Source organism: Drosophila serrata, unplaced genomic scaffold (genome assembly GCF_035046125.1).
Source record: "Drosophila serrata isolate PLE 108 unplaced genomic scaffold, ASM3504612v1 contig_240, whole genome shotgun sequence".
Lineage (NCBI taxonomy): Eukaryota > Metazoa > Arthropoda > Insecta > Diptera > Drosophilidae > Drosophila > Drosophila serrata.
Window position 1 is genome coordinate 600,354 of NW_028257138.1, and position 24,680 is coordinate 625,033.

General features: G+C 40.3%; 1 protein-coding gene across 5 annotated transcripts in view; it reads left to right on the forward strand.

The window, feature by feature from the left end:
• Positions 1-24,680, forward strand: part of Shrm (shroom) — a 51,632-nt gene that overhangs the window by 18,790 nt on the left and 8,162 nt on the right. For 2 of the 5 annotated variants that reach the window (XM_020959171.2, XM_086831668.1), the window contains exons 3-7: positions 1,997-2,247; positions 3,299-3,678; positions 4,725-5,430; positions 5,492-6,476; positions 6,552-6,751. In XM_020959171.2, the coding sequence (XP_020814830.2) occupies positions 1,997-2,247; positions 3,299-3,678; positions 4,725-5,430; positions 5,492-6,476; positions 6,552-6,751 (2,522 nt within the window). Of the gene's footprint in view, positions 1-1,996; positions 2,248-3,298; positions 3,679-4,724; positions 5,431-5,491; positions 6,477-6,551; positions 6,752-9,941; positions 10,601-21,559; positions 21,776-24,680 lie in introns of those variants that run through there. The other 3 variants (XM_086831669.1, XM_086831671.1, XM_086831672.1) reach the window with 3 other exon arrangements.

Genomic DNA, 24,680 nt, shown 5'->3' on the forward strand with positions numbered 1-24,680 from the left:
CAGCAGCTGCTGCCCACGTAGCCATATAGCTACCAAAAGAGCTATATATGTATGTATAAATATATATATGTATATAGATAGTGAAAAAAACCTCTACAATCCCCAATCTCAATGCAATCGAGACTTCAAGCCAAGTCAGTCAAGTGGCTTAAGGCTTGGTCTTGTAACGTTTCGTTTTCGTTTTCGTTACTTTTGAACGTTAGTTTTATTCGATTTGGCTTATTTTTGTTTTTGTGCTTTTTTTGTTCAACCCGGTTGCTGTTTCTCCATGTGTTTCGGCTTTATGCTTGAGTATTTACAATTCGATTTGGTTTATGAGAGTCGCAGGCGCAAACATCCAAAAAATTAAGTATACGCCACGAGGGATGGCAAGCAAATTGACTTGATGAGCTGACGAGTGTTGGCAGCTTTTAGGGTCTAAATGTGGGTGACTAGAGGAGTGTCATAAACAGTGATCACTACAGTGATAAATAGTTAATAGGGAAAAGAGACTGTGACTGTGTTTAATTAAAAAAAGAATTAGAAGAGTTTAAAGTATAAAGTATAATGGGGAAAAAGAGACTGTGATTTGGTTTTCTTACAAAATTAAAGGAGATTGAAGCATAAAGTACAAATTTTAATTATTCAAAATATACATAAAAGCATTTCTAGTCATTTATAATACTTTTAAAACTTTCTGTTATATTTTATACCCTTTTCTAATCATTCTTTTATCTATTTCGCCATAATAACATTGATTAAATAATGATTATGTAGGTTATCGATCTGTTATAAGTAAAATCGTGTGAACCAATAATCAATAAAATTCAAGCTGATAACCCTTAGTGAAAAGCAAAAGCATACATCACACGAATTAATACTGATTAAACAGAAAGTGTGACTCAATCAGCTCAAAGTTTGAATAGGAAAGATAACCATGAACGTGCTCTATTTCCTGTTTAAAATTAATTTTATTTTTTAAGGGTTTTGAACTTAAAATTAGGGGATATATTTAAATATTTAGGTCGAAAGAAATTAAACAAATTGAATCATACACAAAACACTAGAACACTTGCAAGAAAGTTCTTTAATTATTTGTTTAAATTTAGAGCTGATAAAACGGATAGAAAGGAAAACCCACTCAGAAAGCGTGACTCAAATGGCTTGTGTTCTTTTAGACAATACTTCCTGTTTGCTACCTAACCAAATTACTCGGAAACATTACCGCTAATCTCTTTCTATGGATCATAATAACACTTTTAATAGTCATGAATTTTAGCGGATTTAATCACTGTTTACCCAAAAGCTGCGATCACTGCAATGATCACCTTATCGAACTGTTATTTTTTCGTTACCAAATTTTCACTCAATCCAGTGAACTTGATCACCGAATCGCGGCGTGAATCACACCGCTGGAAGGCTTGGTAATGGAGTTGGAGATGGAGTTGGAGTTGGAGACGGAGCTGGAGACGGAGACGGAGACGGAGCCCTGCTCATGTGGAGCATTGCTCCGGTCCGCTCGCCTTGTGCACAAACATTACTTAATCCGGCTTATTATGGACGCTCCGCTTGGCGTTTGTGTATTTCTGTTTCTTTTCTCCTTATTGTATTTTGTATATACATATATATTTTTTTTTTTGTGTCTGCATCTCCCTCCCACAAGGGGTACTGCTACCTATATAATATATATGCTTTGGCAACATCTTGGCTGCACTTCAAATATGTTTGCTCGTCGGCAATTGCAGTGAACGCGACTGCACTGCAATAATTTTCACTTAATTACCTAATAACCGTTCGGTGGGATTATTGTGGATTTTATTTTGATTTTTTTGGTGGCTATAGCTTAAGCATTATCTTCGACTTTGACCGTAATTATGGCTGCGGATCATTTGCAAATGTTGGCTCTCGGGTCGTCGTCACATAACTAATGATTAAACACACCATTTGAATGCCTCGCTTGGAACTTGGAACTTGGAACTTATGCAACATTGACGATTTCTCTTGTTTTGTTTTGCAGGATGACATGCTGCCCCACCACATGGTTGGCAGTGGCCAGCTGAATCCGCTAAATCTTGTCCACGGCTCCACATCCATGGACCAGTGCGGTCTGACCCAGGCGGGACTGGAGGAATACAACAGCCGGTCCTCGGTGTTCTATGACCAGACGGCCTTCCACCATCAGAAGCAGGCCTCCTATGCCCAGTCGGAGGGGTACCATAGCTATGTGTCAAGTTCGGATTCCACATCGGCCACGCCATTTCTGGATAAGTAAGTTGTTCAGGAGGGGGCACTAGAGGGAAAGGGGTTGGAAATAGTTGGTGCACAGAGAGAAATTAGGGGGAATATCCTAAATATATATATTAAATTCTATATAAATATATTTCACAATCAAAAAGGATGATAGAGCATCCTGTAAAAGGAATTTAACTTCTTATGATGACAAATAATCCTTAATAACTACAAAATTTATTTAATTTTATATCAAAGTTCTGATAAGTTACAAAGTCCATGAGTGAAGAGGTATCTGCAACTTCAGTACACTTATCACCTTACACTAAAATTCCCAAGTGGTTCTGGTGACAAACTAACGAAGTTACCGATGAATACTGATGAGTATGTTGAGAGTTTGCTTTCGAAACTTCCTTAGATTTCTCTTAATTGTTTCATTAATTAAAAACAAATTGCTCATAGAGCTCTTGAAGCTTTATAATATCTGTAAAATGATCTAATATATAATATAATATATGTAAAATGATCTTAAAATACAATTTCTCTATAATTTCTTGCCGTGCGTCGACTGCATTGCAAACACGTTTTTTCCGCGCACATACTCGCACTCGCATCAAATGCCGAGCGACAATTATGAATTTTATTTGTACACTAAAAAAAGCCATAAAAAATTCTTGGTAAGACATACACACACACACACATGATAAATAGAGAAATAAAACCGAAAACGAGCAGCTTAAGCTTGGCTCTCAAGGTCTTCTTGGCTCCGTCTCCGGTTGTTAGCTCTATTTTCTGTCCAAATGCCTGAGTGTGTGTCCAAGTGTCTGAATGTCTTCAGTCTTCTGAACTTGCCCCAAGTGCCGGAGCCATGGAGAGAGAGTCATTGCTGCTTCTGGGTCTATTTTAGACCCGATGCGAAGGCTAGAGCCAGAAATTCAAGTAATTGCGGCCATGCGAATAGGCAAGAAACCAGAAATCGCACACACAAATCATACACAAATCAGACAAATTTCTGTAGCACGCAATGATTTGCCAAAAGAAAAAAATACTTGAGTCTTCACTTCAACTCTAATTCCAACTCTATTTGCAGATTACGTCAGGAGAGTGATCTTTTGTCCCGTCAGTCGCATCATTGGTCGGAGAACGATCTCTCCTCCGTCTGCAGCAACTCGGTGGCGCCATCGCCCATTCCGCTCTTGGCCCGCCAGACCCACTCCCACTCCCACTCGCATTCCCATTCCCATTCCCACTCGCATTCCCATGCCAGCTCCTCCTCCTCCGGATCCAGCAACAACAACAATAGCATTAGCAATGGCTCCAGCAATAGCAACAATATTAATAATAGCAACAACAACAACAACAATAGCTCGGAAAGCACTTCCTCCACGGAAACCCTGAAATGGCTGGGCTCCATGAGCGATATATCCGAGGCGAGTCATGCCACCGGGTATAGCGCCATTGCAGAATCAGGTAAGTTTATCAAAGATATATGTATGTACATATGTATATTTGTATAGCCATATTTGCCTTCAAGAAATATAAATATATTGGGGAAAATATGAAGAGAATATAAATATTTTTAGTGTCAGATTAATTATTTTGTTTGGAGCATGTGTTTTATTAAAACAAGACATATTTATGATTGATTAAACAAAAAAGTAAACTAATGTCAGGAAGTCCAAGTTTTTATACCCTTTCAATTTGTTATTTAATAATAGGATCGATTTGAAAATCGATCATAACCAAATAATCGGATTCTTAAAATATATATTTATCCATATTTTCATATATCAATTTGTTCAATTAATCAAAGTTTAAAATACTTATAACAAAGCCAAAAAAGCATTACTTTCAATTCGGAAAGCTGTTCTGTGATAGTTTTTATTAGGGTAATAAATCTGCATACTCAATTTAAAATGTAAAAAAATTAACATTTTTGCCAATTCTTGAAAATTTTAACGATGTTACCCCTTTTAAAATTTCCACAAAATTGATCAAAAATTTGTTCTTCCCAAACATGACTAGATCTACTCGTCTGTTCATGCTGATCAAGAATATATATGATTTATAGAGTCGGGAATGACTCCTTCATTAATTATCACACAGAATACATGAGATATGTCCCTTATTTATAATAGTATATTGCTTATCAATTTTGCACTATAAACTGCAATATCTAAAACCCCAAGTAAATGTTGGAATTTGGAATTTTACAAAAAAAGAAACCGAGAATAAAAGGCAATTGTGGCTGTAACCTGAGTTGGCTTCGGGTCACAGTGGCACAGTCACAGTTTTGGGGTGAATGGGTGGCTGTAATAAGAGAAGGTTGCCCAAAAATATATATACATAACATATACATAAGTATATATTGGCGACTGGGTCTGCCCACTCCCCCACGACCTTGGCTAGTTACCAACAAACGTTTGGCCCACTTTTACTCCGGAGCAACTCCTTTTTAGAATGGTCGAGGACACGCCCTAACCGTGCTCTGCCTCCTCTGTTTCCCTTCGTTGCAGTCTCCTCCTCGCAGCTGATTGTGCACAGCTCCCGGGTGCTGACCCCCAAGCGTCACCACAGTGAGAGCGTGCTCTACCTGCACGACAATGATCCGGTTGCACCGAGCTCACCCACCGAGAGCAGCTCCTCCAAGGTGATTGCCGAGGAGACAGCGGTGCAGCAGCCACAGTCCCTGCGCATCCAGCACCGGCACAGTCCAAGCTATCCGCCGGTGCACACCTCGATGGCGCTGCATCACTTTCCGCAGCAGGATCACCTCAGTGGCCAGTCGTCCAAGCTGGGCACACAAAGTTCCTTGGAATCGCCCACGGAGAAGCCTCGCTCCCTCCTTGGACAATCCCACTCCATGGGCGATCTCCAACAGCAGCACCAGCAGCAGCAGCATCTAGGCAGATCCTCGGGCCAGCAGCACAAGTCCAGCATCTCGGTGACCATCTCCAGCAGTGAGGCAGTGGTCACCATTGCTCCCCAACCGCCAGCCGGGAAACCCAGCAAGTTGCAGCTCCCTCTGGGCAAGTCCGAGGCCCTCAGCTGCAGCACACCCAACATGGAGAGTCACAGCCCCACCAATAGCACTGATTCCTATCGCAGCAACCACCGCCTGTTCCCGGTGAGCACCTACACGGAGCCGGTGCACAGCAACACCTCGCAGTATGTGCAGCATCCCAAGCCGCAGTTCAGCTCCGGGCTGCACAAGTCCGCCAAGTAGGATTGAGTTTTTAGCACTGGGAGCACTTTTACTAATCTACATCTTAATCCTTTCCAGACTACCTGTGATAACGCCAGCGGGAGCCACAGTGCAGCCCACCTGGCACTCGGTGGCCGAGAGGATCAATGACTTTGAGCGCACGCAGCTGAGTGAGCCACCCAAGTTCGCCTATCTAGAGCCCACCAAGACGCACCGCCTCTCGAATCCGGCCCTGAAGGCGCTCCAGAAGAACGCGGTTCAATCCTATGTGGAACGGCAGCAGCAGCAGCAGAAGGAGGAGCAGCAGCTGCTGCGTCCCCACTCCCAGTCCTATCAGGCACTGGAGCGCAAGTCGCTGCCCAATAATCTGAGTCCCATTATGGTGGGTCTGCCGCCCTCTGGAGGAGGTAACAGTTCCATGGCCTCCTCAAGGGATTGCAGCTCGCCCACGCCCCCACCGCCGCCACCACGCTCTCGCAGCCTACTGCCCAATATCCTGAGGCGTTCCAGTTCGGCCTCGGACTACGCAGAGTTCCGGGAACTGCATCAAGCCCAGGGACAAGTGAAGGCGCCCAGCATAAGGAACATAAGCAGCGCGGAGAAGAACTCCTTCAATGACTGTGGCATGCCACCACCGCCGCCGCCTCCCCGAGGCCGAGGCCTGGCCATGCCCACGCGACGCACTTCCTCGGCCACCGAGTATGCGCCCATGCGGGATAAGCTGCTGCTCCAGCAGGCCGCCGCCTTGGCCCACCAGCAGCATCATCCGCAGCAGCATCATCACCGGCCGCCACCCGAGCGTCCGCCCAAGCATCCAAATCTTCGAGTGCCCTCGCCCGAGTTGCCGCCGCCGCCGCAAAGTGAACTGGACACCAGTTACACCTTTGACGAGCCTTTGCCGCCGCCACCGCCTCCGGAAGTGCTACAGCCTCGCCCACAGCCGGCCTCGCCCAATCGTCGGAACAGCTTTGCCGGGGCGTCCACTCGACGCACTGCCTACGCCGCGGCTCCACCAGTTGCCAAGGTTCCGCCACTGGTGCCCAAGAAGCCAACGAGCTTGCAGGTGGGTCGAGTAACTACTGTTTTGGTAATTGGATTCTGACTGTCTTTGTTTCGTTTCTGTTTTTATTTTTGGTAGCAGAAGCATCTAGCGAACGGAGGAGGAGCTGGTAGCCCCAGTAATCTGCCCACCACTCGCAAGCGTCCACATCATACGCCGCAGCAGCAGCCCATCCTCGAAAATATGGTGGCGCCACCGCCTCCTCTACTGCCGCGTGCCAGATCCGCCGCCAATGACAATGTGATTGCCAGCAATTTGGAGAGTAACCAGCAGAAAAGGTGAGTACTCTGCGGTCTTTTCTAAATAAATTTAAAGTTTGTACAAGTAAATTATTAAGGAGTAGGTGAGATATTCCTTGAGAGTTAGCTTATGGCTTGTATCTAACCCAGAGAACCTCATAGATTGTAGACAGCTTAAGATCGGCTCCACTTCAAATCTGAATATAATATATTCACCGAGTTGTTTGGACCGCTCCCCCAGGTTCATTGTTCTTGACCTTATCGAATCCAATTAGTTGTGAATGGAGTGCGTGGCACGGTAGCTGCTCCCCTTTGAGACGCTGATCTTGGCTCTTGGCTAATGAGCCGCTTCCTTAGCCGCCTTACGAGCCGTCAATCAGCTGTCGCCTAATGCTTAATTGGATTATGAAATACACTGCTCGCTGAGCTGCTCGACTTTCGCTTTCGACCCACTAAACCCGAGAAAAACTGGCCGGGGCGACTCCAATTGCCAATCGCCAAAAAAACCAAAACCCCAATTGAATTGCCGCCACCTGAGCCACAAAAATGTGTCAACCAAATAACGATTTATGTGTTGGCTCCTTTGGCGTGTGGGCAGGCAGCACCACCACTCCCCAGATTCCCGAATTATCCACCCAAAAAGCTGCAAACACCGTTCTTTGTTCTGATTGTGACCGGTAAAAGCCAATCAAATTGAATATCGAAATTTATCTGGCCAGCGTTACAGGGGACAAAAGGTCCATTCTTGGCTGGAACTGACATTGATAGATGAACGCCGGTCGGTTCATTAGCGCACCGAGCGCATAGTTTTTGCATTCACTGTTTGGCATCGCACCCAATTTTTTGGGACATTAGATAACTCACAGGCACAGTGGTTGCACCTCTCTGGGGGAAAATAATCTGAGAGCTTAAGCTTCTCTTGAAACATAATTATAAATTAATCAGTATTGCAAAGGAAAGATTACAACCTTATTTACTGACTTATTCCCTTGGAAATTAATACCCAAATCCAAGTTTAAGTTTCCAGTTTCATTACATAAACTCCTCTTTCTTTTAAACTTTTATTTAATAACTTACATAAGACCATTTGCTTTGATATATTTAATTGATTTCCTTCTGCACACTGTGCATTGTCCATGTTCAATAATTTCTGTGGGCTGTCATGTTTTTAACTCTGCTGTTTCAGTTTTTGTCTGCTTAGCTTTTTGTTGTTTTCTTTTCTGTTTGGTGGCTTTGATTTTGTTTTCTTTGGTGGCTCGGTTGACACCGGGGGAGACCTTTGCGGCACGATTTGTTGCAGCAGCAGCAGCAGCAGCAGCCGCAGCAGCAGCATCCAGCACGAGACAAATATTGACACAATTTGTGGCAAAGTTTTCAACCTCGGTTCGGGATTTAGGATTTGGGATTTAGCTGACTGGCGACTTGTAAATGGGCTTGTCAGAGCGCTTCGCTGTTTTGTCGTTTAAGCCCGGTCGATCTTGGGGTTCAAATGCCGTTCACCGCGAGAGCGACGAACGTGCCTAATTTGCATTTTGAAAGTTTTTTCTTTGTGGTTTGGCGTGCGGAAAATGGAGCAAAGGGCAGCCATCGCTTGCATTTTTCTCGACAGATAGTCACCTGCAGACGGCAATTAGAGCAAACACGGCTAAAAGGAAAACCCTGAAAGGTGTGCCATGTGTTCTGGCCTGACAGCCCCCCTCTAATTATCGCCTCGCACAGCCGTCGGGCAAAGTGCAGGCATTTTGCCGAATTAATTTCCCTCTCCTTAACAATTTGGCAACACTTCGGCCTGAGTTGTGTATTATTTTCAAATTAACTGCTGGCTGGCTGGCTGGCTTGCCGGCTGTGGGTCGGCATTGACTTGGAGCGACCACAGACCACGCGTCGTATGCGCGCTATAAATCACTCATTCGCCGTGTTGCCACAGCGGCACACAGCAAAGGCAAAGGCAAAAGCCAAGCAAAGCAAAGCAAAGCAAAAAGGAACAGGCGGAAAAACATAATGGAAAACGCCAAAGCTAGACAATTCAATTTATCCAGCCGCAAAGTCGCGACTGTTTTTCCGATGCAATTGCCATGATTAGGCGACGTCGCCAGGCAACTCTTTCCCGAGAGCCAACTTAACAAAGTGTTTGCCATAATTTCTGCCAGCTATCGCCGGCTAAATATCACAAAAGCCCAATGATCGATTGAACTTTGATCCGAATGACGACGGCGACGACGACGATGACGATGACGATGCAACAGATTGGCGATGAGAACATGCAGCAACAAAAGGTGATTGAATTTAATGGTTTCTGGGGGCTTGGTACTGTGACTGTCAGGTTACCTTTATACATATAATAAAGCTCATTTAAGCTGAAACAAATCTTGATGGTTGGAGAATATGCAGGAATAACCAGATACCTTTTTTGGCCAGCACAAGGTTCCTTTTGTATGAGACTTTTGGGACTTGAGTATAGCCTGTTTTAGGGGTTTTCTTTAGGTGGTGAAGTTGTGTCAGCACTAAAGTATGCTTTAAAATATTTTTGTTAGCTCAATAAGAGCGAGCAATAAATGGGCTCTCTTACTCAACACTCTTTAAATGGAATTTTTTAAAATGTGAGAAGAAAAATAGCAGAGAAATAAACATTCTGTTTCTGTTTATTTTTATTTTTTTAAATAAAAGATTATAGAAAATAGCCCTACAATCCGTATGAAAAAGGGTTCTTTCTTATCCTAAAATAAAAGTTTCTTTTCAAATATGTTTATTAAACTTTAATAATTTCCAATCAATGTCTAATACTTGTCACCAAGAATTTCTCTTTTAAAAAGCATAAATATACAGTAAAGAGAGTCTGAAATCATGCTGTCTCTAAGGGCCATAAAAGTTGTGTTAGCAAACTGAGTATCTAAGTAGACTTGCCAATAAATGGCTTTATTCAATGGGCCATAAATTAAAGGCGACAATAAACCAAGGAGCACCAGAACTTCATTTCACTTTATATACTATATAAATAGTATTCTTTTTAGCTGCTTTTTTGGTATTATTATTAATTAGAATTCCTGGCTGGTGAGTGTCTGTTTTGTCAACAAACCCTCGAGCCAACATTTAAGCCAACTCAACTATATGCCGCCGTATAAGAGAGGGGATGCAAAAACCACTCTCTTAAATCACTCGATTTTCTCTTTGTTTGAGCACATTCGCCTGGTGAAACTGGCTGATAATTCAGTGGTTGTACCGGTCCGGTCAATTGCTTACCAACAGCGAACGTGAACGGTTCTCCTCAGCGATGCTCGAGCATCGTTTGTAGTTCGCAAAGTTTTGACGGTTGCTCTTCGCTGGGACACAAATTGAAAAGCTAGTTGCAAATTTTCATTAGCTTTTCCATTTTCAAATATGCCGGCTATAGTTTCAACTTCAAGCGAGTGATAACCACTGCCGCGTTCGGATGTTCGAATAGTTCGAACCGCAACGAAAATAATGTTTCAATTCCCTGCGAAATTCGGCAATTAAAAATGCAAAACTCTCGTGTCAACCGGCTGCATGTGTATCGATTTCATTTCGCGGCCAATTTTATTTCCTTATTGTAACAAAGAAAAGTAAAAACAAACCAAAATAAAAACACAAAACGAAATTGAAACAAGGAAGTTCAGCTTAAGCGGGTTCAAATGTTAGGCCAACAAACTGCATACGATTTGCACAAATAACTGGCAAAGGAAGAAAAAGATATCACGCGAAGTTCGGTTCAGTTTGGTGTTTTTATACATATAGTATATATAGTATATATTTGTCATCATCATCATCATCCCCCCAAAGTCCCATTGCGGCTACCAAATTGGATTTCACAATACTGGATACCGTCTACCACATGAAAATGGTGTTCGGCGGCAAGTTTCGAATCAGAAGGTAAACACACTTTCGCACAGCTCAATTGCCAGCCAAGTTGGTTGGTCAGTTTTTTATATATACATTTTTTACGTACGTATTTGCGATCCCGTCTGATAAAGCCGGCTATTAACAATCGCCATTAGTCAGCCAGCAAACGGCAGCAGGAAATTCTACAAAACTTTGCTGTGGGCACAGAGCGAAAATAATGTGCGACAGCTGTTCCTATAAACTATTTTACAACCTAAATCGAAGTGATTAGAGTGATTATACTTAAATACAGATGAGCAAGTTAAGTTTTTGTTAAGCAGAAAACAATACTGATTAAAACCTTACAAAGGAGTTATTTAAAAAGGGGGTTTCCCCTGAAATCGAACTTGGTTTGGTTACTTTTTTATCAAGAATTATAACTCTCCCAGTTTCCCCAGCTTTTCTCTCTCTGTAGACTTAAAACTAGGCTGTCCGCTTGAAAATGAAAACTCAACTTCTAATAAGAACGCTCGTCAGCCAATGGTGTGTATTTTATTTTTATTTTTTCCCAAGATAAGCTTTTCTGTAAATCGTTTGTTAACTGCATTCGCTGTCTGGGATTTGATCTGAGTTTTGCTTTACCTGGGATAGTCGCTGTGTGTAGTTGTAGTATTTCTCTGCCGCCGTGTACTAGTTTGCGGCAAGTAGTAGTTGTCGGCTAACTTCAGTGAAACCATATTTAGCATGCTCAATGCCTAACGTCTCCGCTAATGACTACAGTTGTTGCTGGGATGCACAGGGGGAAACATTTTTGGACTGCTCTTATCTTACAGTTTGTACTTTATCTTTCAGGGAGAAATATATGTAACATAGTATAGTATATTTTTAAGTGTAAAAATCAACAAAATATTGACTGTATGGGAGAGTTCTTTGATATGAAAATAAAGATCAACAAAAGGTCATTTTTAAAATGATATCTAGAGATGTCTTTGCTAGTATTTAATTTTACTTAAAAGTTAGAGTATTGGTATATTTTGTTTTCTTTTACAAAAATTAGTCCAGATCCAGAGATCTAGAATATAGAAGTTCTTTATTTTCCTCTGTTTGAAACTCCTTTGTTCCCCATTTTCCTCTGTGTGGATCTGTGGACCTTCTCCGACTTGGTCTAACAACTTTAGCCCGAGCTGATAAATTTTCACAGCTGTTGCTCTTTTCTTGTTGTATGTCTTAGCCATCTCTTTGAGTCTCTTTCTCTATTATCGCCGTTCCCTTTGGCAGCCACGTAGGCGGCAGGTGCAAAAACAGCGGCACGTTTCCTTCAGCTTCTCCTCCTTATGGTCGGTCTCCTTGCCTCCACTTAACGCTTTAACTTTAATTTTACCTGCCATGGCAAATTGTCTGTGCTCGTATTTACCTGTGTCTGAATCACCTTTGTATTTGTGTGCTGGCCAGACACGCGTCAGTGTATTGGCCATAATAATTCATAACGAGATCTATTGACATTCGGGCCATATAAGTGCTGGAGCAAGTTACGGTTTCTGTATGGAAAGCCGGGCTATCAGTGCCAAGATCTTATCGATTTTTTTGCTTTTGCCTTTGCTTTGGAATGAGAACAATGAGGACCTTTGTTGGGATTGGCAAAAGCGGCCAGAACCGGTTTGTTTTTGGCCAAGGAACAGCTGGTGGTTGATTGGTAGCAGCAGTGACTCTGGTCACCCTCAGGAGCAGTCCGTCTCCCCAGCAACACTGTTGAGGCCAACAACCCTCGAGAGAGCCCTTAAAATGAGGACACCACTAAAAGGGAAACCCAGGGTGTGGACGATTTTACTTTCAAAAGGGGAAGAAGTTGTCGGGAAATCAAGGAGGTCTTGGAAAAACAGTTGTTCCTCTTAGTTACTTGTTATTTTGTGTATTTGTAAAGAGAATTGTAGAATAGACTTCCTTACGGATGAGTATTTCAACAAAGAAAAGAATGTTTCCAGAAATCAAAAGCAGAAATTGAAAGTATTTTGTAAAGTGGAAAAATATTCTTTAGAATGTTATATTATATTGTAAAAATTATTATATAAACTTTATAAAATCGAAGAGAAAAGTATATTACTGAAGACCCTTTAATTTCTTCTGAAAATCAATCCTTAACCTCTTCACTCTTTATTAAAAACAATATTCACTAGTATAAATGAAATCTTCTTGAATCAGAATGACTCCAAAGTTCAGCTTATATACCCCACTTTAGCTAGGGTATAAAACATTAGCATAAAAAAAAACTCGAATAAAAATAATATTCAGCAAATGTTGAGTTCATTCGCAGCTATTTTATTTTTTATTGAGGCTTCGCACGAATTTCGAAATAAACGACCGACGAAAGAATTTGCTGGCTGGGAGTAAAAATTTGTTGATTCAGCTACGACAGCATGAATTTCTTTTGCTGCATAAACAAAAAGCGAAATAATCAATAAACATTTTTACAATATCAAAGCGGAGACAAGAATGCTGGCTCGATCCGTGAAATTACTCCGACCTTCGGGCCAACTTTGATTTGTGTGTAGGAGATCCTCAAGTGTGTGTATATGCGGTGTGTGTGGTGTGCGGTGTATGGTGTGTGCCATTCGCAGGGCTAAATGTTTATTGTTATTGCGACGGCCTATTCAACTAAGCAAACATCAAACAATAAATGTTTATTGTGGCACCGCGTCTGTTTTCATTGCCAATCGATTCGCCGTGGAAAGCTTGTAAGTCGCTCGATCGATCGATCGATCGCTCTGGGTTCTGCCTTGATTTGTTTGTGGTTTCCATTACGAAAGCCGAAGCGATCTGCTGTGATTTGTTCAATGCTAATTATAGGCGGCGACAAATGTCAAGAGTTTTCAATTAGCAGTCCCTTGATTGTTCTCCGCATTGATTAGATTTATCGGCTTTCGTTTCATTCTTGCCTATATATGTATATTCCAAATTCAGGTCGCAGCACATTTCTCATCTTTTGTTCGCTTTTGGAAACGTTTTGCGACTATTATTATTATTATTTTTTATGGCTTAAACGATCGCCAACACTTGAGCAAACAGCAGAACCCACGAAATTATGTATATAAATTAACATGCTTTCAATTGGAACAACAACAACGGGAATAAGAATGAAGTACACGCGGCCATATTTCAGTCTTAATAAAAATGTATAAAAATGCCATTTTTTAATCAACGCTGACAAATTGACAATTTAAATAACATTGAGACAAAGCAGCAGCAAAAAAAAAAAATAAACGTATCAGTTGAGGGAAAGCAATTAAAATCGCTTTTTTACGGAAGCTCGATTAACAGAATTAGGGATGCCAGGAAATATTTGGATTGTATAATATATGCATGTATATAATGAATGAATTGTATTGATAATATAGGTTCTGTTTGATAAATCGATTTTATTCGTATATATTTGCATTTCGATATTATCTTTAGAGATAAAACTTTATATAATACTTTAATATCAGTATCGTTTATATTCTTCATGTTTGCATATAGTAAGTGTCGAATCTTAATGATAACGTTTTTATTTTGCTATAAATAAATATAGATATTGCAAAATTCAATAAATTTTCTATATATGATATTTGTTTAATCAGTATATAAGATTTTTTCAAAAGAGATAACTTTTACACAATACTTTCCATATGTTTCTTTTCTGAATGAATGAATGAATTGAACTGTGACTTAAGGGAACAATATGTATTGAATTTCTGCATTTTTTTTATATTGATTTTGTTAATTTGTATCTAATCAAGTTGCTGAAACCTGCCTAACTAATACTGTGTTAATCTGCAGAGTTCAACACTCTGGCTAGTCTATCTATCAATCAATCCGGTTCTTGGGGCCTCCCCTGAGCTCTACTCGATTCTGTTCGCTTCTTTTCTGTTCAGTATTTATGATAATTAGATGGTCTCGTAAAACCGAACAAATCGGTTAATGTTGTGGCTCCCTAATGAGTCCCCCTGGCAGCAATCAATTGCTCATTGTCGGTGCCTCTGCGATTACGTATTGGACGCGTACGGGGTATTAATGGATTCTGCTGGCTTCTTCTGGGTCGCCCACGATATGCGATTGGTGTGGCGATCGTCACGTGGAAAGCCCTGCTCCTCCTAATCAGTGGAGCTGCTCAAGGGAACTGGGAACACCGAAGTGGGAACACTTCGCCACAGGTGGGCAGGAGGTCTCAACTCCGAGGGGGAAAGAGCCGCTCCAGTCGAGTTGGGGAAAAGCGTTAAACAAAAGCTACCTACGTAGTAAACCCGATTGCAATTGTAATTTATTTTTTTTTTGTCTCTGTTCTATATATATATATACAGTGACTGACATGTGTATGTATGTATAAACACATTACATTCTTACTTTCCCAACTTATCTGAAAGTGAACGGGGCGCACTGCGATCGTCGTTACTCATCGCAAACAGAACTAAAAAGCTAAAAAACTGAACTGAAAACAAAAAACAAAAAACAAAAAGAGTGGCTCAGCCAACCATCAAGTACAAGCACATACAAATACATATATCTGCATGAAAGCCCGCCTGGGGTATACAGAGCATATTTATACAGAACACTACCTACCATTTATTGTATATAGAACAAAAAGCCAAATGAAGCTAAATGAGTGCCCCCAGAGTGACAAAGGCAAATGGGGGGAAAATTCCTCGGGGTGACAATGGCGACTTTGCAATGCCCTGCCATAAAAGCGGAAGTGTCACGAGTCGAAATTGCTGGGAACAGAATGGATTGTCTGTGTAGAAAGTGGATTTTTCATCAAGATTGTTGGAGAATGAATATGAATTTGTCAGTGTTGATGTTCTGCAAAGATAACAAAGAGAGAAAAGATGGGGCTATAATTATTGACTTAATAAAAGCTTTTAAGCCCAGAAGGCATCTATATTTACGGGGAGTTCTTTATAAAGCTTAAGGAATGTAAAAGATTTCCGTATTTGCTTAGATATTTCATAATGAAATAGGTTTGCTAATTCTTAATGATCTTCAATATAGTAGAGAATGGCTCTTGCATTTTTATTACAACTTGCATTATATATTTCATACATTTTAGTAATTGAAAATCCGCTTAAGGATTTTAATTACTAACTATTAGCAATTAACTTGCTTTTCAATGGGTTTTTGTAGTTTTAGAACTAATCCAAACATTTGTTACAAGATTTATTGACTTATATTTCCCCTAAGAATCCACCTGCAGAAGACCTCTTGTAGCTTAGCCTTGGTTCTAGCCCCCAACCATGACATGTGGATAGGGTATAGTGAGCAGCAACGGTTCCCATTCCATATATTATATATAGCGCACAGGGGCAGATAGAGTTGCGGGTTCCCTCGGAGCAAAAGATACAGAGGAGACACTGAAAAAAGCACAAGTTCAAGTCGAGCGGGCAGACAAAGTACCGCAAAAGTCAGAAAACACCAAACAAATGTGGCGGCAAGAGACAATGGGGCAGATATAGAATACGATATATATGAGGTGAGGGTACCAGTACCGCAGCAGATCGGAGTTAAGAACATTTGGCATACATTTCAGGTCAACGGATGTGCTTGCGGCGCCATCGTAACATATATTTTATATACAATAAATACATAAATACAATCTCACCTCGGCACAAGGTCAGAGTCGTGGTCGAAATTATGGCAGAGACAGAGCCAGAGCCAGAGCCAATTCAATTAGCCACGAAATTAATGAATACCAAAAGACTGCGGCTAAACGCTCCAGTAACCTCCGGCCGAGCCAGCGACTTCCTTCTGATTCGAACTTCGTGGCCAAAAGAGCCACGCAAATCATTAAGAAGCAAACTGAAAATTTCACAAATTAACTTTATAACACGAAAATTTCTCGAAGACGATGCCCATATCAGATAGCCCAGACTCGTAAATACTTGTATGAAGCAAAAAAGATATAAAAATTAATAATTATGAGCCGCAAACTGCCCGAAAGGTAAATAAGTCGGGGCTTCCTGCTCAACTTGAGGCTCGGTTTTTCGGCTACTGTGGAAACCAGATTGGATCTTCGAGTCGTCTCCACTGTAGGGCTTGTGGCACTTCGATTTTCAGCTTTTTTCCTCTTATATTTTTTGGTTTTTCTGTCTGTTGTTTTCTGTGACTTGTGCCGTGCACGAAAATTGCTTTGACACAAAAAAAGGAACAAACAGCAGCAACAAAAACAAACCTTTTTTAGTGGGTCACGCGCGTCATGAACAAATGAAAACCACGGGCACTGGACAACCTACCAAAAACCCACCCAGATGATAAAAATCAAAACATGCGCAAAAAACTAAACTAAAAAATACGAATAAAAAGCAATACCAAAAGCAGACCAAAACAAAGAGAGCAGTCAAAAAGCCAAATTAAAATCGGAGCAGCACTTTGCCTGGGTTTCCCGGCTTCAAGCGCATGTTTAAATTGTTTGCCTAATTTGGTTTTTTTTATATATATATATATGCCACTATTTTGTCTTGTCTTGGTTCAAATGTATTGCAATTAACATTTTTTACATACATATATATATACTATATGTACTTTTAAACGCAACAATTTCTCATCGGCCTGGGAAGGTTTTTTCGGGCCATGAAACGCTCATGAAATATGCAATTTGAGGCATTTGCTGGCGTATTTGAAGTTGGTAATAAAACAGCAAAAAGTGGGAATAGTTTGACAAGACTATGGTTTATTTGGAGCGATTTTTATGGGAATTAGTTGGTTTAATTAGGGGGCTGTTTCTTTTCAGTGGGTTATGAAAATGAACTGGAATAAAAGGTTAATAAAACCAAATTAAGTTTAATCTGAGTGAGATCTCTCTTTTAGCTTGCAGTTTAAATTTAATGAATTTTAAAGGATACATATTTCTTTCTTAGTGCTTCTCAAAAATATTTCCCAATGGCCTGATTTCTTTCAATCGAAGTTGTGTAATTAAAAAGTAAGTCATGCTTCTGGCCATAAAAATCGCTTACGGAATAATACCTTGGCTTTGGTTTATTGCGCCTTTGATTTCTGGCCACGTTGCGGACCCATGGGAAGTTCTCCGATCCACCGATCTTTGTGTTAACTTGGCTATTGCCAAAGCTAATGACCAAGTCGATAACCGCAACGCAACGCAATCGGGCGTGTCAACGATGACTGTCCGGGTCTCTCTCTGTCAATGAACTTGGCTTTCTTTGGCTAAGTTACGTGCCTGCAATTATTCTGAGCCGAGAGCGCCCAGGAAACTGCCGAAATACGAAAATACAAAAAATCTGCATAAATTTCTGATTGCGCAATGAGAACTCGCTCGCTGCTCGCTGGAGTATTTAAATTTGGAAATGATTTTAATGGGTCTACGAGTACGTGTAGATCACTTTTGCGACAGTTGTGCGGCGCAAGTGCCGTTAAAATCGAAGATCTGAGCTGAAATTCAATTAGCGACACCCACAACTCTCAGATCATAATGATCCCGAACAGACATATAGAAGCAGAGAACTTAAAAAGCAATTTCATTTTATGATAGAACTCAAATTGACACCGCTCCATTTCGGCTGTCTGGGAAAAGCTTTTTCACATGTTTTGTGCCTCGCACTTTGGATACACATAAAAATCAAATTAAAGTGTTTGAAATAAAGCCAAATGGATAAATAGAAATGTCGGGCAGTTGGGAGAGAAATGCGTGTGCATTATGCATATTAAATGCTTTCACTTTCGTCTCGGCTAAAAGTATTTCAATTTAGTTTTTTGGCAATGCCCAGCACGATTGGTATCTCGATCAGTCGAGCAGCAAATTGCGTGAAAGCCAAAATCAAATACAAATATATTATATATATATATATTTCTCTGGGCCACAATTGAAATGCAAGATGCAACTGTGGCTATTTCTATATTTAATCCTATGACTATTGGCCCGATAGCTGGCCATGGTCAGCTGTTCGTTGACTGATTGTCAACCGTCGTCGATACATCGTAGTCTGCCTTGTGCTCAATCATTACTGGTTGTATGTTTTATAACGCAGATGATCACATGTACCAGCACTTGGCATTGCATTGCCAGCAGAGAGAGAAATAATTGATAATAATAATCATACTTTATCATATTATCAATTTTGGCGTTTTTAAATTGATAACTTATATGAAATCTTATCAGTTTGACAAGGATTTTTGAAGCTCTAATAAAGTAATACGTATTAAATTGCATTTACTTATGACATTGAACTAATATTATTCTATATACTATATGAAAGGTTCTTCTTTTAAGGTGTAGAATTCCGAAAAGTGTACATTTTGGTAAAAACCCAAACTGTCTAATTAATAAATCACTTTATTACAGTGCTAACATATAACGTTTATTACACATGGTTCTTTTTGGGTCTACATTAAGAAATATACAAAATACATATAGCTACAAATCAGTAAGATTTTTTATTGTTTTTATTGCTTAACAAAGAACCTTAATTTCGATAACATTTGAAAAGATTTTAAAAGATTTGTTTTTCGTTGAGTGCGGTTTAATAAGTCGTAAATCCGGCAAGAGTCTAGACAATAGTCTGAGGCGCTGGCCAACTTCGTGATTGATTCCCACAAATGCAAATCACACACAAAAGGCAAATGAAATGCAATCAGGCAGGGCTTATATATGTATACACATATACTATATATTCCCTACTCTCCATCGGATGCCTCAGAAAATTGGCGGGGCCATAAGCCAGGGTCATTATTATGCGTGCAAGCTGGGGATTTTGCTTTCGTACGTGGCCATTTTGCCATTTTAGCCGCCGCCTCAAGGCCAAGAGAGTCTGTCATTGCATTGCCACCGCCCTACTCCCGTCTCCCTTCAAAAGCGTTAACTAAGCCCTGTTGGCTTGGCCGGTGTTTTGTTCTCCCGATCACATGACGAATTCAGCCAGCCACAAAAGAAAACAAAGACCACAAATATGCATCGATCCGCTGATCTTCAGACTCTCGGCGGCCTTTTTTTGCGGCCTTCGCCGTCACGTTCTTCAGGGAAAACCAAAGAGGAGGAGGATGAGGAGGGTCTGGGGCTCTGAAAGGAAGGTAAACAATTTTCAATCAACTCGGCGAACTTGCAAGCAGCTTCCAAGCTTCCAGCTGCTCAGCCAAATCCCTCGGCTCCCCGACAAACCAATTTGCAATTTAACCAAATGAAATGCAAACCCAAGCGTACAAATTTCAATTCTTCGCACACACATCGCATCAGAAGAAAGAAGAAAATCGCACAAGAATGTTAACATGAAAGGAAACTCAGTCCAGGTAATCGAAGTCTATATACCCTCGAAGTTTTCGAATTGAATTACAAGATCGTATAGGAAGTCAAATATAACTAAGCTTAAGATATTCCCATTCTTTGAATCAATTACCGTTTTTTTTAATAATCCAAGGATCATAACTAAGCCAAAAAAGCATTAAATTTAATACGGAAAGCTGTTCCATTCTGTTTTTTTGTAGGTTAATAAATCTGCATACTCAATTTTAAATTTAAAAAAATTAAAATTTTTGCAATTTTTAGACAATTTTAATGATGTAACCCCTTATAAAATTTTCAAAATTTTGAAAAAATTAAATTTTGCCCGGACATAGCTAGATCGACTTAACTCCTAATCCTGATCAAGAATATATATGATTTATGGGGTCGGAAATGATTTATTCACATTATTTCAAGCTTGTGACTAAAATTTTAATACCCTTCAAGGGTATAAAAATGAGGGTTCTGAGCAAAGAAATACCCTGTACTTGGAGTTCTAAGAGCAAGAGCCTGAAGGGTATATTCTAGGAAATAACAATTTACTGAGTTTATTGTGTGAAGTACCTATTCAAGCGAGTTAAAATGTGGTATGCGGATAGATATTATTATGAATAATAAGATATAGAACTCCTTAGGCCTTGACAGTTTGTTCGGATTTCGTATGACAAGTCTTTTAATATAAGGAAGTCAATCTGCATTCCTCAACCATTTGAGCATCATATATTTATAACATATATATATTCCGTTGTAGTTTGAAACATTTTGGGTCAGCCGCAGTGCATAAATCAGAGCAACACTGGCTGAGACAGAAGCCACATTAAATAAGAGCCAATATGTCAGACTGGCATCTAATTTGTTGGCTAATCAGCTGCAGTTCTCCCAACATCTCCTGTGTCTGTCCTCGGGAAATCTGTGTAAATGGAACGGCGCCGATGTCAACTTTGCCACATGTTCCCCATGTTGATCCACAATTCAATCCCCATCCCCATCCCCATCCCCATTCCCATCTAGAACCCATGAAAAGCTACCCAATCCATATCTCTTCCCATGCCATACCGAACGTTGTCATCGTTGCCAAATAAATTGTTTAGCTGAATTATGCCATTTATTTTTAGTTGCCTCGGAAAAGTCGCTCTCATTTTCCCAGTTCTCAATGAAAATGCGTTCTAGAATGTGTTCGTTTAGCAGCAGGTTCTCTATATGTCGGGGAATCGTCCTACTGACTCATGGCTAATGACAATAAATGGGTTGTCTTATCAATCAGATAGCAAAATATACTCTGCCTATAAAGGGTGTATATTATAGATCAAAATGGAGTGGTTTGTATATAATAAATCAAAGCAGAAGATTAATAAGATATATGTATCCCCTAAAAGAAGACATGAAATATATGCAAACCAAAGCATGTTATATCAAAAATGGTTAAATCCATATAGAGAGAGTTACTAAATAGATGAGTTTTATGACATAATGATCTTCTGATTTTAGTAGGAAGGGTATTTAATATACAGGAGGAATCTTATACATAACGAAGTATTTAGTATCTTTTTCATTTCCAGGTAGATAGTAGCTGTGATATTATGACCCCCTTAAATTCATTTATCGACACCTAATTACCCCTGAAAGGGCATTAAAAAGTCCCCTATAATTTCGCTATTTATTTCGCGTTTATTTTCAATTTGATGATGGCACATATCACTTTATGTCATCCTCTCTCTACCGTTTTCCACTCTCTCAAGCCGCATGTTAATTTTTTCGCCTTCAGTTTTGTTTTGTTCAATGGATCGCCTTGTCGCGCTTTTATTTTCGGCCGTTTATTTGATTTATTTTTTGCGAGGCAATTTGTTCGTGCCCCAAACGAGATTAATTTGCCAAAAAAAAAAAAAAAACTCAATACAAAGTGATCTTGCCCATCGACTGGGTTCCTGAACTCCCCCGACAATGGCCCACTGGTTTCAATGGCTCAACTTTCGGTACAAAAAACTAACAAAATCAAAAATCAAAATCGACGGTGTCTAGACAAAAAACCTATTATGCTGAAAATACAAAAAAATGGCTAAATGGGGAAAATCTCTGACATCAGAGGTGGAATGCGTGAAGAGATTCGCTCGCTTCCTCCCATAACATATAGTGGCTGCCATATATGAGTTTTAATTGCAGCGCCAACTTGGGCAATGCAATCCGCATAACAACCTTGAAAACGCAATCCATGCTGCTGCCATTGCCGCCAAATCAAATCTTGATCTCGTTTTTCGTTATTTTTGCTTTTTCGCCATATAATTGCGTTTTTCATTTGCTCTTGGCATTCACAGAGACCGGAGTTGTAGTTGCACGCAAGCGAGCGAGCGGGCGATCGAGCCAAATGAATGCCAAATGTGTTTTTAGTTTTGTGAGTTTTTCAGTTTTTCAGTTTTGATTTTTTCGTTTTTCCTCTTGGCCAATTTTGGGGCCCGGCCCAAAAATAACAGAGAAAAGCAAAGAGATGCAAGCAACGGGGGATGCTTCCTGTCCTGCGGCATCCCAAAAAGCTGCAATGCTGCAATGCGGCCATTGCCGTTGACGTTGCCGTTGCAATGTGGCAACAAGTGGCCCGCTGGATATTTCGATTATTATTATTATTATTATTATGCAGAGTTCGTTGAACATTGCACAGCAGGGCAAGGGGCACGGGGCAGGGGCAGGGCGAATGTCAATTTCACGCTTTGCTTTTTGCCAAAAGATTCACACACCGCAAGAAATTGGTTGTTAATATACCTTTTCATGGTATTATATAATATTTTATAGTCACAAGCTTACTTTGTGAAAGAGTCATTTCTGACCCTATAAAGCATATATATTCTTGATTAGATTAACAGGCGAGTCAATCTAGCCATCTCTGGGCAAACTTTTTTTTTTCAAAATTTTGGAAATTTTATAAGGGGTTACATCGTTAAAATTTAAAAAAATTGATTAAAGTTTTAATAATTTGTAATCTTAAATTAAGTATTAAGATTTGTTAACCTAAGAAAAACTAGCATAGAACAGCTTTCCGAATTGAGATTAAAGATTTTTTGGCATAGTTAAATTTTTAAAAATTGACTTAGGAAAATATAGACAAATAGTGATTCAAATAGTGAAACAAATTTAATCAATTTCCGATAATATCTTATAATTCAGTTGCATATTGCTAGGCTATTTAAACTTTGTCTTCCTTTTTTTAATATTATAATATGTTTTCTTAAGAGCTTAGAAGTAAAGACATTTAGTTAAAGATTATATTTACATAATAAAGTTGGGAAACTTTAGGATTACCATAGGTTATTGGGTAACCCATTAAATTCTATAAGACATTTAAGATATAAATAACAAATTTTGAACACAAATATGCCATATTCATGGGAAAAATTAGGAAATTTAAAAATCATTTAATGTTACAGAAACCTTTGCTTACAGAACTATATACATATAATGAATAATTAGAGGCTGCATTTCCACTTATTCTCATTCAATCCACACCATTGAGTGATTAATTTTTAGAAAATTTTCTTAAACACATAATTTTCTCTCTGTGCATTGAAGAATTATGTTTATGTTGATGACGATAGCAAGTCAAAATAACTGAAAAAAACGCCCCCCTGGAAGCCACACGAGACCCGCTTAGCGACGATCATCGTTGGGGCAGCATCATGATCATGATCATCACCATTAGGGGAAGACCATCGCGATGAGACGTTGAATGTTTTATCAATAAACCGTTAATTATGAAAAGCGCCTAACTGCAGCAGTGCCGCGAACAATACGCGGATGTATTTCTGTGCGCGTATATTTATTTTTTGCTGTATTTTATATTATTTCGCTTTGTCTTATCCCCGGCACACAGAAAGGCAATGGCAGAGCAAAGCTAGGAGTGCCACTCATCCAGCAAAACCGATCCACCGACCGACCGACCGACCGAGTCACAGATCCAAGCCATAGTCAGTCCATGGGGCAACGCTCGAGATCGCCACGTCCAAGGTTTTGTAAATAATCCGAGCCCGGCACAACGGTGGGCGTGGGTTGGGTCCCGCCGGGGTCTGGCCCGATCTCTGGGGCTTGGACTTCAAAATTGGAATGGAAATTGAATTGGGTGTTCCGCTCCACAGATCCTCAACTTTGGCCAGCCAATTGCGACGCAAATGGGCGACCCGAAAATAGCCAAAAGAATAACAATGATCACAAGAAAGAACACTTTTGGCGAAAAGATCTCTCGCTGAAGATCTCACTTCACAGAGACAAAGGGCTCGCAGATGAGTTGGCATTGCTGGGGTTTCTTTTATTATTGTTTCTGCAGTCTCATAGGACTGACCTTGTGACAATATGGCTAAATTCCTCGAGTCTGATTCCGACTCCGACACAGTCATTGTTTTTCTGCACTCATTCATCGGAGTGTGGCGTTCTATAAACTCCAACCTTGCCAAGTTCTAAACTCCTCTCCTTCTGTTTACTTAATTATTTGGTGATTTTTGTATTTTTGTGGCTTGGCCTGACAGGCGCGTGACATCGAACACGAACACGATCAAAGTGCAGGGGCAGTTCTTAAGAACAGATATCTATATATTGCCATCAGAAATCGATCAATCGATACCGAAACGGCGCCGCAGCAGCGTGAGAATATCTGAACTTTTGGCTCACAGGGGGAATTTGCATAAATAATTGCTGATTGATGCAAATTCAGTATGCTCACCGCCAATATATCGAATCGGTGCGATTTTTAGTGGTGCGCATTAATTACGCGAAGTTGGATCGGTTTCTTTGGCCTAACCTTGATCCGATCAGAGTCGGAGCTGGGCTCCCTTTGTTCTGCCTTACGACAACGATGATCATTGTTTATTCTCGCCGAAACCGACATCATTATTGGAT